Here is a 19,926-nt window from a genome sequence, read left to right as displayed (position 1 = left end):
TACATACATATTTAATTAAACGTTGAATGACTTCAACTTCGCTGTAAATTAAACAAAGCAAAACATAATTTTTATGCTTTGGAAGAAAGTAACGTTAGAAAAGAATTTTTGGGTATTCATTATTTTTTTCAGCTGACTACGGTGAAGCATTCTACTTTTCATTCCCCGTAATGCATTACCGGCAATGCCTCAAAGAAGCGAAACAATTCGAAGACATTATAAGGCAATGCGTTCTAGAACACGTTACCACTAAAAGCGCTTACCGATTTTTTGCTGGGTATACTGAAGTATGTACAAATATGTACATATGTATATGTACATTTAAATAGGCACGTGCATAAACACACGCACTGCTCACACTCACACAGCAATATGTTTTAGTGTAAAACAGTAACTTTTAATTACTCTGATCGAGATTTAGTTAATGCAAAAACTAATCTTTCACTTTTTCCGCATCCGTGCTACCCCTCGCATATTTATGACACACTAAGTAGATATGTATGTACATACGAATATATAACTAGGTGGGTGTCTATGGGCACATTCACCGGATATTTATATTTTTTGGCAATTTGCATATTTCCAATTTAGTTGTAATAATTAATTCGTTTGCAGCTTAAATATTATTAAATTTCTGTGTTACCTATTAAATACATATGTATGTACATATGTATGCACATAACCGCATACATATGTTTGTTGTAATATTTTACTCATTTAGGGTGCTCACAGTTCTATATTATCTACTGTGTTAATTTTGCCACCTGGTAACTTTAAAACATTTGACCATGTGGTAACTTTGTTTGTTGTTGGTTCCCATACTAATTAGAGATAACACTTTTGGGCAAAATTACCCGACTTTTTCTCATGTTTATGTTCTGTGTTAAACTGGCATCTATCGCTGCTTGTGCATACATACATGAATTTCGCTTTGGGCGCAGCGCTGCTTGTACATATCGTAAGTTTCTCTTTGCGCCTACCTGGAGCTGGCAAAGGTCCTTTTTTTATTTTTGCGCTGTGCTAGCTGAGTATAAAAAAAAGAGAAGAGAGAATAGCAATGCGTGGTATCGTTGATCAACTTAATACTTTATTTAAACATAAGGGTTGCTCACAGTTCGAGTGTGTTATCTTGTTAAAGTTGCCACCTTTTAACTTTAGAAGTAAACTGTGAATACCCTAATTTTTGCTACAGTTTAGCTATCTTTTTCTAGCTCATAATCGGATTTGCTGTTTTAAGCTTGCATAAATTAATCTCATTGCAATTTCATTGAATGGTTGGCGCTACAGGATTTACATTTTTTGTTTTGCTATTAATTATAAGGATATAAAATTAATTGGTTACGAAATTAAAATAAATAATATGTGAAAATTAATGTTTGTAAGTTTGCACCTTCGTACAAACTACAATTGGTTGGGATGAAATTTAGTTACTTTTGTAATTTACCTGGAACAGTTTTGTTAATTCGCTTGAAACAGGCTTTATTTGCAGGATATTTGTAAAAAAAAAACATTTCCAATTGGAGTATGACCTTTACTTTACATATGTATACGGACTAATGTATCACGTTGTGTAAATCAAAAAAAAAGTTCAATTTGTTCCAAGCGATTTGAAACACTCACTATGATAATATTCCGGGAAGGTAAAATTATTTGTTTCGGCAACTTGTAAAAACAGCTAAATCGATTTATTCCTATAACTTTACAAGCTATGTTCACTTCTGTTTATAGGCTACTTACTAATGATTACAGGGTGCCAGGGGTTCAGAAAAAACTTGTAATTTTTTAGTTTGACATAGCAGGCTAATATTTTCTGGGTGAAGTATGTAGACTTTACAACGGAGGATCACTTACTGAAATCGAACATCAAATACAAAAGTATAGAAAATCTCTTGGCGATGCAGTCAAATGTACTGGCTACATGCCAAACAAAAAAACTAACTATCAATAAACAAATCAAAATTGCCGAAATTCGGACTTTCCTCCAATAACCGGACACAACTCTTTCGGCATCGAGGCCGAAATTCGTGAAAATCGTTTTGCATCCTCCTCTAAGAATTCCCAAATGGTTTAGATTATATTATATTAAATAGCAAAATTTATTTTTTCAATATCATTTACTTTTTAAAATCTAATTTTATTAGTTTTGTTATTTAATTCTTAACCGACTTCAAAAAAACGAGGAGGTTATCAGTTCGTCGGAATATTTTTATTTTTTTTTTTTTTAATGTATGTTACCACATAACTTTGGACCACGTTAATCGATAATCTTGGCTATTAGAAGGTTTATTCAAAAAGGGTTAGCAAATATGCTTTTTTGTTCGTAAAATAAAAAAATTTCCCTGATGTGAAATTGAAAGAGTCAGTTTGGGATATAAGGACTTTTTATTACTTAATTAAACAAGGTAAACAATGAAAAATAACTTCGATTCAAACTTTACCAAAACCGTCGTATGTACATTTGTATGTACTTATGTACTTATGTATACACAAAGAAATTAATTTAAGAAAAAAAGACAGCCACTGTGACTCTCGTGTGGGTCGAACTAACAAGTTTTGTGTTATCTGCATTTTCATTTTTTTTTTTTCGAGTGCGTATGCATGAATGTATGTATACTTATGTATGCACGTGGGAAAACTGTTGCTGCTATTCATCAATTGAAATGTATCTCATTTGTACATATTTTCCCGTGGGAAAGAACTTGTGGCTGGCTATAACGAAATGTGTTAAAGTTTAAAATGTACAACAAAACATTGCAAGTAAGGTCAGAGATCCAGGTGCTACAACTTTCATATGTAGACATATTTGTGTATAAGGACACTATTACAAAAACCTTAGAATATCATTATGTCGAAAAGGGAATATCAAAATAAGGTCATTGCATAAAATAAAATTATAAAACAAAGTATTCTTTCCCTAGCATTTCTACACCTCAAGGACTTTAGGAATACATTAACATGTGACAAAAGTTCGATGGTCAAAAGCAATAAAAACAAACGTAAGCATGCAGGTGGGACATTAGAAAAGTTATAAATCTGCACAACCGCCTTCATTCTACGTCCCAATATTTGGTGCTGAAACAGCACAATATGCTCAACAGAAGAGGATTCTCTCTTTTAAAAAAAATCCGATGGCATATAAAGCACTTATGTAAATGCTAGTAGTTCTATGTTTTGAAATGTTGCTCATACGCAACGTTGTACGAAGATAAGCTTTTTTCCTTAGCTTCCTATATTAATCTTCATTTTACAATGTTTTTGAAAAAGTTTAATAATTCAACAGAATAAGGCACTGATTGCATTCCTGTTTTAGTGGTGGCTCGGCTACATGGCCTCTAAAGAAGTAACCAAATCAATATTATATGTACATATATCCACTGTCAGTATTTCTTTATTTAGTAAATGATAAATGGAGCTTCCCTCAGCGGAAATTCGAACATAAAATCTTGCTAATGTCATGGATGCGTATATACTTACTAATGTTTTAATGTACATTCATGTATACATATGTACATACACAAATACCAGTTGACAGCAAAAGAAAATTGTGGCATGCTTGTAAATGATGGTACGTTTCCCTTTAACATATCGCTGCCTGCCTGGATCGTTGCTACCAATTGGAATTTTATTATCTTTTTGTTGCTGTAAATCTTGTTTTATTTTATATATGTATTTTGTGAAAATATTATGACATATTCATTATCTGTAAGAAAGATTTTTGTAGTTATTTGTGCTACATGTTCATGTCATGGCATAGCATGTGGCGCTTTGGTACTCGGACTATATTGATGATTTGTTTCCAAATATTGGCGGCATCTTATTTATGCCTATTACAGCTTATTTTCATGCAACAATTGGTTGTGTGCGTGTGGCGGTATACATATAACACATTTATAACTTTAAGGGCCATTTTCTGGAGTAACCTTTAATGTTAAAGCTCACTTTATATTTAATGGTTGGATTAAAAATAAAGCTATGTCTAAAGTTAAGCATTTCTATTATCGGTTTTTGACCAATGTTTCTTGGTTGTAAATCTATCTAAAACTGTAGAGAAAATGCTTTAAATATAAAGCAAGCTTTAAAGTTACAAATTACTTGAGAAAACTGCCTTAAATGTCATGGGAAAAGATACCTTCAAAAGTACAACAGATGTTCTTCATGTTCTTCAATTAGCTTTAAAAGTGCCTTTTCCAGATATACAGTTCCCTCTACATTTTTGTTTGAGCTTAGCGATAAGCAATCTGTTTATGAGCTGACAGAGCACAGACTGTCAAACATTAAGCTATGCCAATGCGTTACTGTTCTTTGGAGACTTGACGAAAGGGAGTGGACTAAACGCCAATTCATCTAAGGCTATTCTTATAATTCACGAATAAAAACGAAATTTCAAATTTCAACTCAATTCGCTAAATGGGGTCGCACCCAGCCATATTGTATTTGTGAAAATATTTTCGCAAATCTTGTGTCTTCACGAATTCTTCACTTCATGAATTCGTTTATCATATTTCTTTTATGCATAATTCGCGAATACATAAAATGAATTGGTTTGGTTTTCCGAGCCACTAATGTAATTTTTTTTATATTTGACCCAATAGCAAACTAAATATTTAAATGAATTTTAATAAAAAAAAAAGAATTATATGTAAATGTATTTATGTGGTTTTTCTAACAGTGCTTTCCTCGTATTAACGATAAGCGCCAAGGTTTTGTAGATAAAATTAGAATACGAAATGGCAAAGTAATAAAATATTCTACTTGGTATAATTGGAGTAGCTTCACAGCAGATAACATTAAATTTCCATTGTTTTCATGTTTGGGTGTATATATTTGTATTTATGTACATATACATATATCTACATACATACATATGTTTTATATTTGGGCTATATGAATGTATGTATGTTACACTTTTTCTAGAAGCATTCAACATCAAAACTTCCAAGAAATTTTCATCAATTTCCAAGCTTTCAACGAAAGACATTTTCAACATGATTTCTTTTGATTTATTGCCACAGCTTATCTTTTGTGCATCTCAGTGGGTACACATACATATATACTCCGTGCCAAAATGATAAACGCACCACATATTGATAAGTTTTAGCAGTTTATTTTTTGTTTGCTATTAAATTTTAGTTATTTTTTAATTTAAAAAAATATAGTTTATTCTTTAAAGAGAGCCTTATATGTATGTAAATCAAAGTTTGTATCTTTTTGCGAAAAATCAAAAAGAAACAAAAATCTATTTTTTTTTGTGTGCTGCTCATTTTCTTCCATATAAAAAATTCGTCGAACATACTGTATGGGAGAAAATGTATAATGTAAATGTAATGTGTAAATTATTGTTGTTTTTTCACAACATTTTTCATTAAAAAATGGCCTCAAGCTAAAAACAAAATGTTTGTGAAAGTTGGTTGAGTTTTTTTAATATTGCACAAAACTTGTCAGTAAATGGTGCGTTTATAATTTTGACGCGGGGTGTATGTATGCCTAAGTCCATCCTCATATACATATACATTACATCATAGACACATACATATGTATGTATAGATGCATACATTCATACTTACATATGTGTTTGTCATGTCTGTGGCTGTCCAACAGACGTGTTCTCTGGTAGTTGCGTCCTGTGACTGCTGATGAGCGCCCACCCTTAGCTGCAATTGAATTGTGTTGACTTATTTGCTCACTGAGCCGATGGGCCGATGAGCTGATGATTCGCTGCACGCCATGTTAGCATTAGCAGGCCCATTGAATAACAACTGGCAATCGCTGCGTATGTCACTCACGTTAACGTTCAACTTTTTGACAGTTGCGCATGCATACTTATTTACATACATACATATGTACGTACATAAATATTGATGTATGTAAGTAATAAAATATACAAACGTGTATATGTATATGTATGTATGTATTAAATAACTTATTCGCCTGTTAATTGTAGATATGTACGTATGTATGTATGTATGTTTGTATGCAAACGCGCCTCACTCATTGTCCTTTGGCGTGTGGCCCTTGGCACGCAGCATTAACACCGCCTTGCTCAGCAACAGTTTGTGTATACAGCTCGGATATTGCGAATATATGCATTCGCATTCGTTATGCGAATGATTCGCAGCATTTTACACATTCAAATGATACGAATGTCTTGCGAATGCGAATGTGTACATGGGCAGAGATTCCATTCTAAAATGGTTGATATGCCTCTTAGTCTGTCTAACCCGGGTGCGGATAATAACCGGCTTTTAGCTTCAGGCGCTAAATGGTTAAGTAAAAGTCTTATAGGCAACCTAGAACTAATTTTAGATTCCTCCCAGCGAAAGCGAAGGCTCGGATGTAGAATCTGGAGACATTAAAAATTGTGAAATTGAAGCTCAATTGAAGGCCTATCTTAAAGAAAAACGAGGTCATCTCGAAGAAAATCCTCTCGGTTGGTGGAAAACTAACTCCCTTATTATAGAACCCGAATTTTTGTAATTCGTAATTCGTAGCTACGTTACGAAAAACGAAAAATCGACATGTTTCAACCCTTGCAGTGCATCCGACCGTATATACGAGCCTCTAAGAAATTTCCTCATGGGAGAAAAGGCAGAAAACTTACTTTTTTTGAAATATAATACGTATGCCCCTTTTGAACTTTGACTACTAGATTAAGCACTCGTTCATTGTTCTAATAATTTGCAAACATTTTAAGTAATAAAAACGATGACAAACCGACAACCCTAACGCCTTTGTCCCTGTGGATCGACCCTATTGAGGCTGCACGCTTCTTAGGTCTTCCGTTAGTGGAGCTTGACAACAACGACTGAGATATTAACCGATCTGGGCGGGGTTGTTGTAGCCGCTACGACAACAACAACAACATGACTTAAGTTGATTATAGCTTTTTTAATTTTATTCCTATCATTCGCATTCGCCTTCCGAAAATTCGGATTCGGAAAAATACGACATTCGAAACATTCCTAGTATACAGTTTGTGTGGGTGAGTATGTGAGTGTTAGTAGGCACACATTTATCACGTTGATGACTTTTAGACTCGTGGGTGCGTGTCATTTCCGCAAAGGTCTAACGACTCGCCATTGTAACTTTTTTTCGCACCGCACATATGGAACTGCTTAACGAGCTTTACCGCTAAAAGATTTCCCTTTGTGCCATTTATAGCCGCACTTATCGCCAGCAATTTGCGCGAATTCGTGTCATTGAGTGAACGCATAGAATTCACTATAATTTCATTAGGCGAACGTACGATTTCGGTTTTGTTGTAGTAATCAGCGAAATTGTTTCTGTCATTTGTGATTGTTTTCGCCCATTTTCTTTGTAGTTTTTGCTTCTTATTTTTTGTTGGCGGAAGTCACTGCCTTTGTTGGCAGCCACTTTGAATATATGTAAATAAAATATGCGCGTTGTGCTGTAAGTTAGGGAATTAAAGCTTTTCATTTTATGAATTTTTCACTTTTTGACACTTTGTTTGAACTTTAGAACTTGCAAAAAATTATGACGCGCTGCAGCAGCCATGCCATTTGCATAAGTAGGGAGCTTAATTAAAATATTCAGCAGAATTCGTAGTGGCAGCAAAAGAAGAGCATTAATAAGCTGACTATCGAATGATGCTGGCATTAACATGGCAAAGCGTGCTTTTGGGCGAGCAAGGGAGAAGCTAACTGTTCTGACAGCAAATGGCAATTCTAGAAAACTGTACATTATTTTTCTTAACATTCGTTGGTAGTAGGTTAGGTTTGGTTATGCGGGCACCTCTGGAAAAAAGTTCGTTTGGAGGCCACAAAGGCCCAATACGATGCCCAGTGGGTTTCCCCATGCCAGTCCCCACATACCTTTAAACCATCTTGATTCGGTAGCGAATCCTAGCAGACCCTTCAATGGAGTTTCCTCTAAGCTATCTAGGCTCTCGAAGAATTGTTCTCCCACAAATTTTAGGCATTTTCTCTGGAGTGAAGAACAATCGTAAAGAAAGAGTTTGACAGATTCTTTCTCTTCGTCCTCTCCACAACGTCTGCAGAAATCGTTGTACGGGGGTCCGAACCTGGCACCCATTGGGTTTCGACATAACGTCCAACGTAACGAAAGAGGTGTGACGAACTAACCCAAAAGAGCGTTTTGTATATACAGAAAAATCAATTCTCCCAAAAAAACTTAAACGATCACATAGTTTCGCTCAGGCACCGCCAAGCATACAAACATATTTGGTGTGGAAAAGTATGGAGGACTTCAAATACCCCAACAGAAAATTTTCTGATTTATTATTATCAATAACAAGAGCAGCATCAAGACTTCTAAAGATTTTCTCGCCAACAGCGCATGCGTTCCTACCGAGTCTGGTGGAAAACAAAAAGTTTAGACAGCAGGCCTGGTGAAGTCATTGATGTGTAGATACCGCAAATGTATCTGGCAACACTATGGACTTTCCTTTGGCATAAGGCCTTTACGGATATTTACTGGCCTGCCAACGTAACTTAGATTTACTAAGCTGACCTAACTCAATTGTTCATATGGATTCCACCCCTAAAAAAAATTTGTGTGTTTTAAGCTTTTCCAACAAAACTTTAACATAGAAGCTTATCTAATAGTCAATTGAGCGGTCGCTACATTCAACTGCAAACTACTACCAATCATCAGTTCATATCGCACACACTATACAGTTTTTACTACATAGCTGTAGATACATACATATGAATATTATCATCCAAGTTTACTCTGTTATGCTCTCTTCGTAAACTACAAAGAAAACTGCTTATCCTGTCGGAATTTCATACAAACTACACTTTAATCGGCCCTCAAGGAGTCATTACCATAGAAACGTTCATTGGTCCTTGAGGTTAAATTCGCAATAAGCTCTTTTAGAGCTGTAATTCATTTTCGCGACAGTGCACCAAACTACTATCAGGACGTATGTACATACATACATATGTATATGCGCATGCATGCATTCCCATCCACACGTATGTATACTCAACCGCACAAATGTACAAACAAACACACACACTATGAGCCCCGCTATCACTAACTCCCCTCACGCATTCCCTGCACTATTATTTGAAAGTGTTTGCCAACAGAAAAATACAAACACACACGCTGATGCAAACGCGTTTGCTTATGTACATATGTATATGTATATGTGTGGATGTGTGTGCATATGTTTTGCAATAGTATGCTTGGAAGTGCGATAAAAGCATTCTTAAGTGCGTCGAACTTCAACCTCAATCTGAAGCACGCAAACACCCACACCCACACCCACACACAATACACAACACACATAAGCAGTGAGTTGCGCATTGCTGTTGGTAAGAACGACCTTTAAGCAGCCCCTAATTCTAGTTTTATTTGCCGCTGTGATAACAACGCACTTTCCACTTTCATGCAAATAACTAGCGCGCACACACACACACTCTGGGCTATATATGTATGTATTTACAAGTGGGTACTTGTTTGCGCTTCTCCTCGCATTTGTATTTGTATTGCTGTTGTTGTTTATACACAAAAGATTGTAGACGCGCGTATTTGCGCGTAAATCGTGGCTGCATGGATTTATTCCCGTGGTTGCCTCAACCGCACTTGAGTGCTAGAATCCTAATTTCCTTCACGAAAATGTCGCTAGGTGACTTTCTGCAAGATGGTTATTTTTAAAGAGTTCACGACAGAAATATTTAGTGCAACTACTTTAATGAACATTTAATTATTTGCGTGGCTTGGTTTATTGAAGTCGGCCGAAATTGCTTAGGTGGTTACAGCGCTAAATACGACGAAGAAGATGTGATTAGGAGACAAATGAAGTAATAGAAAAAAATGTCATCGTTTGCTATTCAATTTCGATTTCTATTTTGAATTCCACAATTTTCTGGAAGACGTTCCCGAAGTGCATTAGAAAACTTAAGAGGACATCTTAAATCCATGCGATTGGGATGATGGATGAGAATATGAATGAATAGCTCGGTTAAACTCTGCAGTGCCATCGAAGTGACGAAAATAGCTTACCCAAAGAGCGATAGACAATTATAGATACTTATGTACATACATCATTAGAATATCAATTAACGTTGCTCATACGACATGTTGTCCGGCAAAGCAAAAACTCACAAACATAGTACCTTTTGTTAATACGCCATTTTGTACTTTAAACGACGATATATGTATGTATGTATGTGCTTATAATAAAGCACCAAGCCGTCTATAAAACTTCAATTATCTCAGTGAAACGTCAACGAAAAATGCACAGTGAAAAACAGACAACACAACTGTACATTCATGCGCGCAACCCGCTTTCGTGCGAATATATGGATATGAAATTAAAATTTAAATCATGGCATAATATAAATAGATAGTTATTAATTTATCTGCATGCTTTTTAATGGCAACATATTGCAAGCCTACATATTAAATGCCCTTTTTGCTATCTGACATACCTACCGAAGCTACAGTCTGGTCTCAAGTGTGTGGCATACTCACTCAACCAGCAGAAGTGCAACTCGAATGTTTGTGTGCGATACGCTGCGTGTTGTGCATTTTGCGGCGAGCTGCCTGCGGTCATTAACAAATTATTAAATGTTTTATTCGCGGTTGAATATTTCTGCTGTCAGCATCAGTCACATAAGCACACACAACCATAAGTGAATTAAATATATGTATGTATATGTAAGTATGTTGCAGTCTACATATTCGAGTGGGCAAAATTTCTCACCTGCCAACATACATACATATGTACCTATGTTAATGATGGTGAGGATGGATGGTAGGAAAGTGGCATGCCAGCAAATGTGTCAGCATAAAAGCCACCTCTGATCAATGTAGCCAAAAAAAAATTGAAATTAAAAACGAAGAAATTCTCCGCGACAAATTGCAAAAGCGCAGAAACAATGACATCGGAATTTATGACCAACGCACTACTGATATTGCGTAAGGATACCATATATGCATGTGTGTGTGTGTGTGTGCACGTTCGTGCTTATTAAAATAGTAATTACGTACATACATTTGTACATACTTGCATATTGGCATGCACATTTATCTGCCAACACGTTCTGGTGCATTGCCGTGAGCCTATTTGCCGAGTGCGCACCGCGACTTGTCACTTCCCATCACTTTTATCGCCCACCAGCGGCAGTAGAGCGGAGATACGCATAACATATGTAACTGCATTCTTACAACTGTATACATACATACGCCTTTTACTGCATTTATGACAACAATAAATTACGAATTACAAGCAAACAAAAAAATATTAAAATAAAAACAATCAACTGATGGAAACTTAAAGCACACACACACACACCCACACTATACTGATGCACATTGGATTCTACTTACATACCCTGCAAAAAATTGTGTGACTGATCTCTAAAATATTAATTCCGGTAATAGTCTCCATGGGGTACAATTGGGCTTTAATTTGTCGCAACTAATCTCAAGCGGGTAGACTTGAAGATATATTAGTCCGCGACTCATCTCTAACGGTACAGTTAACGATTTAATGATATGGATGCACTTAATCAACCTAACATTCGCATACGCATTCGCATTCCGGAAATTCGCATTCGCATTCGACATTCGAAACATCCCTAGACAGTATGTATCATCACCTGAAATGCAAAAAGACGTAACAACCATCATCGTTGAAATGCGATAAGTCATAACTAATAAAAAATTCAAAATTAACTTTTAGATTTATGTGATAGATTGCATCGAATTACAACTGTCCACATCATTTTGTGAAAAAAAAATTAAAATATTAGTCACGACTTTTTCCATTTCATTTACGATGTTGTTAGGTCTTTTTGCATTTCAGATGACGACGATATGTATGTACATATATGTTGAGTCCTTCGTTAACAGTTTGTCAATTGCGGTTGGCTGATGGAGTATTTAATAAAAATCGATGCTCTGCTTCACACATCTAACTAATGAATGAAAATGTACATAAGTATGTAGGTGTAATTGTTAATTAGGTATTGGTATTTATATGTGGCTGTTAAATATTCGCACATCATAATTTCATCATTCACTTGATGAATGTGTGCCTTCTCAATGATCGATTTTGTTGCGATTGGCAGGCACATTAAATTCGTTTCAACATTCCTTCAATTTGTTCATTTTAAATGTGAAATGCTATCGCGGTACATCATAAAATCGACCGGCATAGGAATATATGTGCGAAAAGTGTTGCTAGGGAAGAAGTTTTTTGCGTATATAATCTTTTATATATATATTTTTATTTTTGCATTTTTGTTAAAACCTGTTCCTTTTCAAAAACATTAAACGATAAAAATCGATAGGTAAATGATAAAGTTATATGAATTGGGAGCAGGTTATAATGTTACTCATACGCCATATGGTACAAGGTCATACTCGTACATACTCGTTCATGGCGTTCGAGTAACATGTTCCATTCCATTTAAACATTTTCTATTCGCAATGCAAACTTAAAATGAAAATTATCTGGTCTAGAAAAAACGGAATCCAGATCCGACCCAAAATGAAGTTTAAATGTCTCGGCTTTTTTTTTGACATTTTAGCGTCCCTACAGTGAAATTTAATGTATTTCATAGACATAGGAATGGCCTCTCATCACGTGCACTATCTATCCACTTCTTAAACTTCGACATAATATGTATTTACCTAATGGCATTTGCGCGAAGTCCTTTTGGAATGGATTGGGGTGACATGCTATGCCAGTTTTTATCGAGCGAAAGCGTAGGCTATCGAGGAGGCAATTATCTACAGAAAGGAAACAAAACTTCATACTCTCTGACAGTTTGGCAACCCCGAAAGCTTTATACTTACATATAGGCACGGCAAAGTTCGAATTTCACAGACCTTTAAAGAAGATGGACAAGCCTTTTTAAGTTCAATTCAAACGGGTACCTGGACACCTTGGTTTGAGTAATTGCAAAGCAAATTAACGCTGCCACTTTTGTTCCATCCTAATAGGACTCTTGCGTATAACGGGCTAATTGAATTGCATGACATAATACTAGGGTTCATAAAAGAAGAAGAAAATGTGTAACTAATTGTATATACTTGTTCGCCACCAAACAAAAGGAGATTACGTACGCTCTTACAAAGATTTTTCGAGAGATCTCAAAGGTGGAAATAAGATCTCATACCATAGCTATGAAAAGGATTGATAGTTCAATATGGGATCACAAGCCACATTACGTATAAAACCCGCAACTTCCAAAAATTCAGAAAATCTTCCACCAAACCGATTTGCGATTTTTAATGTTCTATTAAGCTAAAAACGAACCAGAATTTGCCGCAAGGGTTTACCTACATATGTTGCTTCCTATGTTGAATCCAAAATAAATTATACGGCTGGTTATTGCACACGTAAAGGTGTGAATTTATTCACTTTATGTATACCTACTTCAGTAAGTTAACCGCATACAGCTACATAAAGGTGAAAAGAGGCCAAGTTCTTTTTTTCAAAATTTAGTTTTTGATGCAGAAAGGCAGGTAATGCGACATCGAACTACATCGATTTTTTGTATCTTCTGAAAAATTTAAAAATATGGACTTGGCACCTTTTCAACCTTAGGTGACGATGTATGTATGAATCGTAAAATAAGTATGTATGAATTGATAATTTGAAAATGTAAGAATTTTGAGCACACTTTCGCTCGGCTTATATGAAGATATTAAAGTGGATTAATGCAAGTATTTGGGAAAAGTAGTCCCCGCATCATTCTAGTAATGCGCGCTACGCCCTCAGCTATTTAGCTGCAGAAGACTGATGCACTATATTTGCACATTTAATGGCGTTTACTGAAGCATAAAGCGACCGAAGAACTCGAGGGCTTAAATACACTCTGCTTTGGGCGCTGCAACTCTGGCGGTTGGTTAACCGAAAAACCCCCGAATGTTCGGTGCGTTCACGCAGCTTTTGCTGTGCATTGTCACCGCATATCGTCGCACACACACACAGTTCGTTCATTGGCGCTGCTGCTGGCTGAATGCATCGAGTGCTTTGTGCGCGCTCCCAATTTATGCATTGCTTTGTTCGTCGCGAAGCCGCAGACTGTGATGCACCGTTGCTATGCTCCGTTGCATACCAGTTGGTGCGTGCGCGCATGTGTGCGTGTATCTGTTTATTTGCATAGCAGAACACTTTTAACCAAAAAGCTTCAACGCAAAATTACCACGAGCTACATACATATGTACCGCATACTTCCCAGCATTTCCACCCGTTTGTGAGCATTACCCAAAGCATTTGTGCTGAAGCACTGCAAATATGTTTTCCCATGCTCGCCCGGCTCTCTATTTCATAGCTTATTGTATTCAAGCAATGTAACTTATGTTTGCTTCCAGTGCTGGTTGATTTACGCTTCATACATTTTTGTATTGAACACGAAATATCACCTGTAAACTCGACAATTATGTATGTATGTAAGTAGGAATACAAATGGGAGTTGCATAGATCGAATGAACAAATTTTTTACCTATTCGCATCGCAAGTAATGTCCTTGATTTGAAAAGCCGAATATCATTTATTTGCTCTTTCATCTATTTTGTTATGTTTTTATTTACACCGTTAGCCAGCATACAGCCTGTCACAAAACTGTGCGTAAATGCTATCATAAAAAACCATTGCCGCAGTTAGCATAGTTCGAGTGCGCTTAAACCAACCATTTCGGAATTATGCCGCTCTTGTTGTAATTGTTTTTATTTAATTAACAGAATCAAGGCTACAGCGAAGTGGCACATAAAAAGTCAAAAGGTGTGGATATAAAAAGGCTTGCTAGCTGTGGCATTTAGTAGGACAAATATGTATGTATGTATGTAGGTACAACACTAAAAAAGAAATGGGGAAAGAGCAAAAGCTTAAAAAAAAAAACAACAAATAAGGTGCCAACCAGTGACAGAGCAATAAAAACATGGCAGTGGCAGTGTCGGAACTTCCGCAAACCGGGCGGCGAAAATGTGCCGGAAAAACTTAAATTGATTTAAGATTTTAATTTGCGAGGCCCCTACTCTTTGGGGCTTTATACATACGCACATTCCTCAAATGCATTTACTCATTGAATTTTATTTAATTAAAGCAACGGGGTTCTATAGAAAAACCCATTAGGCAATTTATTGCAATCACTGCAATTTGCATAATCTTTTTAATTGTAGCGAAAAAATAATAATTTCCCATGTTTTTATTTCCTCTCTTTTTTTATAGATTTAAGAGTCGGCTGGTGCGCTGCCTCGCCTCTGGCACATACATTGTGCGGCAAATTTGCTCCCTCGGCATTACCGTTTACACTCCCAGTGTCGCGTTGTCGACCGTAATTGGCATTCCCTATTGGGCATCCATTGTGGGTATGGCTGTGATTTGCATATTTTTCACTATCATGGTAAGTTCAGCATGTGAAAATTGTAAAGTGCGGGTATGAATGTGTGTCTGAATTATTTTATCGCTTTTCACATAAATAGACCGATGTACGTTTTTTTTTTTTTATACTTTTAAGCACTTCAACATTTATTATGATTTTTTTCCTACCAGTTTTTTTTTTTTATTCGTGACATTCACTTGGTTGACCAATGCGAACGCAATCAATAATAGGTTGATTGTATATTGTTAAACACTAATAACATGTGTTTATATACGTGTGGTATATACACATACATACATGCATACCCTATGGGGAAGCGTACTAGTACCGAACTGGTTCCATAACTAGTGCGCGTTAATTCGCTTTGGCATGCTAGTAACATTACGATGTCCGAAGAAGTGTCTATTGCCCCCGCCCCTCAGACTTTTTGTTTTTCACATGGTAGCGATTTTAAATCAAATTCCAAAAAAATGTGTTCAATTTGAAATCAAATTTATTTGAGTGAATTTAATTTAAAATTAGCATTTGAAAACACTTCTACAAATCTTAGTCTGCAGCTGAGTGTGTAGAGGTGCTTGATGTGTGATTAGTTAGATTCCAGAAGGTTCCAAGATATTAAAAGCTTAATATAGATTTCTATTAAAAAAGCATCTGTGAAATGCAGAAGAAAAGCGTAGTTGAACGAAAAAAACGCCAAATAAATATATATTTAAAGTAAATAATAAAATAAAATTTTTTAGAAAAATTGGACTTGGCAAGCAAAAAGTAAAATAAAATGGTTTTTAAAAGTACCACATTTCGCAACTTTGGAACTGGTGTGGAACTCTTTAGTTACTATCGGACCGGTTCTTTTTTGGTGATAAAGATCCAGTAAAGGAACTAAAAATTTGGCTCACTACTATTTCGGGGTTTCTCTGCAGGGTACATATTTACGCTAAAAAGCAAGCTGTTGCATGCGTCCATTTGGCGATATGTCGCCAGTTATTGCCACAAGGAAATTGCTTTTAATTAAGTGCTGTGGGTCATGAAAACTCATTGTAAATAAATTTTAAATGCGTATTTATTTATGTTTAAGTATTTTTTTTCCCCGAGTTCAATTTTTAGTCAAACATTTTGTTTTTTTTTATTCTCGCCCTATTTTCTATATTTTCATTTTAGTTAAACTTTTGATGGGCTTAATTTGTGCAGTTTTCAGTCCATCGTACTTAGCTAAACCAGAGCAGAATGCTACGTTTTTGTATTCGATTTTATGTTCTACCAAATTAAATCTTGAAAAAACGGTTATAATATGATCGAAAAAATAAAAATTAAAATTAAAGGTCGGAAATTTATCGAAAAATTAAAATCCAAAAAAAAAAACGATTAATTTTGATCAGAAACATCAGAAACACAATTTTAACAGTCATAGCCCTTCCTGGATTTAAGTGGTTACTGATAATACCGATGCCAGGATACAACCAAAATGCGGTATTTACACAATAGGTATTTTCGTTGAGTGCACTGGAGCACCCTAGTATAGGAAAAAGCATTCAATGAGGGTTTTCCTGTGCTAAATGTCAAAAGTAGTTTTGCATTTCACTGTTATACACTTTTAGTGCACTCATCGCACAGACCTAATGTGACATACACATGAACATATGCACACCAGATTAGACTAAGCTATATGTAGTGGCCTAGGCCTTATATGTATCTACATATGCTGACTTCAGGTTATTTTGTATGATTGGCTGAGTATGTGAAAGTTATACAGTTACATACATATATGCCTACATATGCATGTCGTTATGTATTTACACCAACTAAAAATTAGTTCAATTCACCTATAAAATATGTTTGGTCTCATTCACAACAGGGTGGTCTGAAAGCGGCCATTAACGCAGATGTCATACAAACTGGTAAGTATTTTCACGTCCTAACGGCGACTGTTCACTCTCTTTCTTAAAGCCTAAACTAACATACTTGCATTTTTTTTTCTCTCCTTTTACTCTTCAATTGTTTACTACATTTGCAACTGATGGCATTAGTAACGGTAATTTTAGTCACATTAGCCGTCATTGTGAAGGGTCTCATAGCAAGTGGCGGTGCTAAACACGTTTACGAAGTGAATCGGGATAATGGTAAGTAGTTTTACATCTAAATTCTTTGTTTTGCTTCTTTTTTTTTTTTTTTGTGAATCGCATACCAAGCAAGTTTTTGAAATGTGCCACAAATCGTGGTAGTATTTACCTACATATATTTCAGCACGTAGAAAATAGCCTTCAAAATACATAATTATAATCAATTGGCTTCAATTTTTGTGGATTTCCTCAAATATTTATTTTAAATATAATCCAAGTACATTTTTTTAATGAGCCCTTGATATTATGTAAATAATGCCTTGATATTAGTAAATTCCTCAATTATATAATTATATCAATTATTATAATTAAAGTAATTGAAAGTACAACATACATATGCAGATTTGTACATAAATATATATTAATTGAATTATCGATCTATGGTAACCGCAAAAAAACTCATTCGTGCGTTAAAAACGAGCATAAGGACCTTATACTTTATCGAGTGTCTGAGTGTTGATTTTCGTTATTCGCTTTTGTTATTCCTTTTTGAACATAATATTTTGTTCCATCGCGCAAAACCTCGAGCCCAGAATGCTACTCGCACAATCGCTTGGCGCCAGCTGCTAAAATCCAACTGCAGCTGCCGCTCCTCCCTCGGATGTCGTTGTGAATATTTGTATGTACATAAACGCTGAGATTTATTCATTTTAATTTGAATGTATGTATGTACATATTTATTTTGATGAATGCATTGCAGCATCAATCATTATGTAATCTACGACGTTGTTGCATGCCTCCCCCCACAGGCAGAGATGTGCACCACCATGGTAGTTGGGGTGAGGTAGTTGCCGCGAAAAGTGATAAAATGTAAAAACAATCTCACCGTTATTGAGTAGCAAATAGAGAACACGCAGCAGCCAGCATCGCTTACTCCCCGCCGACTGGCTCGTTTCTCCCCCCCGACTGTATTGCGTGCCGCATTGATAACCACAACCATTAACGTTGAATGGGTATGGGTATGTGCCCATAAATTGCATACCGTTTTCTGAGCGTTGTACGCTTCATCAAAGTCTTAACCCTATTTTGGAATTCAATACGCAATATGCATGCAAAAAATGATTTTTTTTCTTTTTGTATTATTGTGTTGGCAGCGAATTTGTTTATCCTCCTACTTTAAGCCGCTTACGCCAGGCGAATGAGGAGTGACTGCCTATTGTATTGAAAGGAACTGGAAAGTATTCAGTGTGGGAGTATGATTTATTTGGGAAAACAGTTCAGTAACGCCTTGTAAAATTTGGTTTGAAGACTAACCGGTTTCGACACTAGGTACGGCTGCACTAGGCGACGCGACACGACACTACACAGCGCAGCCAACATATGCTTTGCATGGATTCTTATGAAGCATGCCACACCACGCTGCAGCGGAGCTACGAGACGCGACACTGCGCGTCAAAGCTGACCAACTAGACAAAATTGTCGCGTCGCGTGGTGTCGCTCAGTTCCGGTGCTGCATAGTGCGGTATACCCAGCGGGACGACTTAATATTTTATGCCATATTTTTTTAACTCGAAGAAATTGGATTTCGAATTGTGAGTGAATATGCAGATACATTTTATTCGAGAAGTACATTTTATGCAAAGGTACACAAAATTTGAGAAGAATTTGCCAAGTAAAATAAGAAAAAGGCATTAACATTACATCAGCGTCACAGTTTGAAGGCTTAGACAAAAATTATGCAGCGAAGTTTCGCACCGCTGCGGTTTCAGTGCGGTATACCAAAAAGTGTCGCGTCGCTTAGTGTGATCGTACCTTTAACCGGGACCAAAAAAATTTGACAAATCCCTCTCTCCTTACAAAGTTACGCCAGTTGTTCACAGTGTTGCCGTTTTAGCCCTTTGGTGGCTAGATTGAGCTACCACATTCTTTTTTTGGCCACATAAATTTAAAATTGCCCCTAGCCCTTTTTTTAGCCCTTTGGAGAATTTATTCATACTGGGCATGAAAAAGTTGTGTACGTTTAATTTGATCTATTTTTTTTTGCATTTATTTAAGAGATGAATTTTTAAACTAAGAAAGACTGATATATATACATGTATGTATTGTATGTTCCTTACGTTTTTATACATACATACTGTAAAAGTGTTAGGGCTGTTTTTTTAACTTATCTATTAACGATTTAACTACAGTTTAAAATAGATAAGTTTACAGCCGTTAGGGCCAGTTTTTCAGTGCCAGTTTAAACTCAGATTAAGTAAACTGAGTTTAAATTGAACAGCTGGCTGACATTTGATTGGCTGATCTTAGTTTACACCAGCCAGATCGGGCATTTAAACTTAGTTCAAGCCACGGCCGTGCACTGAAAAACTGGCCCTTAATATGCTTCATTTTTTAAATGGCCCATCAAGTCGATTGACCGTGTATGTTGTTGTGATTGTACCAGCTGCTGGTGTGTCTTCAAAAACTATTTGAAAATTTTTTGGCGGAAATTTCTTGCACTATATGAGTCAAAGCCGTGTGTGTGGAATATTAAGTTCACGATATTG

At 36.0% G+C, this 19,926-nt stretch overlaps 1 protein-coding gene across 2 annotated transcripts in view; it reads left to right on the top strand.

Annotated features, from left to right (window-relative positions):
• LOC118736880 (sodium-coupled monocarboxylate transporter 1) overlaps positions 1-19,926 on the top strand; it is a 134,443-nt gene that overhangs the window by 105,066 nt on the left and 9,451 nt on the right. For both annotated transcript variants that reach the window (XM_036466990.1, XM_036466991.1), the window contains 3 exons: positions 15,170-15,344; positions 17,176-17,218; positions 17,348-17,440. In XM_036466990.1, coding sequence (XP_036322883.1) covers positions 15,170-15,344; positions 17,176-17,218; positions 17,348-17,440 — 311 coding nt within the window. The remainder of the gene's footprint in view (positions 1-15,169; positions 15,345-17,175; positions 17,219-17,347; positions 17,441-19,926) is intronic.

This window comes from Rhagoletis pomonella, unplaced genomic scaffold (assembly GCF_013731165.1).
Source record: "Rhagoletis pomonella isolate Grant_MI unplaced genomic scaffold, Rhpom_1.0 Rhpom_scaffold_00004, whole genome shotgun sequence".
Classification (NCBI taxonomy): Eukaryota; Metazoa; Arthropoda; class Insecta; order Diptera; family Tephritidae; genus Rhagoletis; species Rhagoletis pomonella.
Note: the sequence above shows the minus strand (reverse complement) of the source record. Positions and strands in the feature narration are given on the sequence as shown.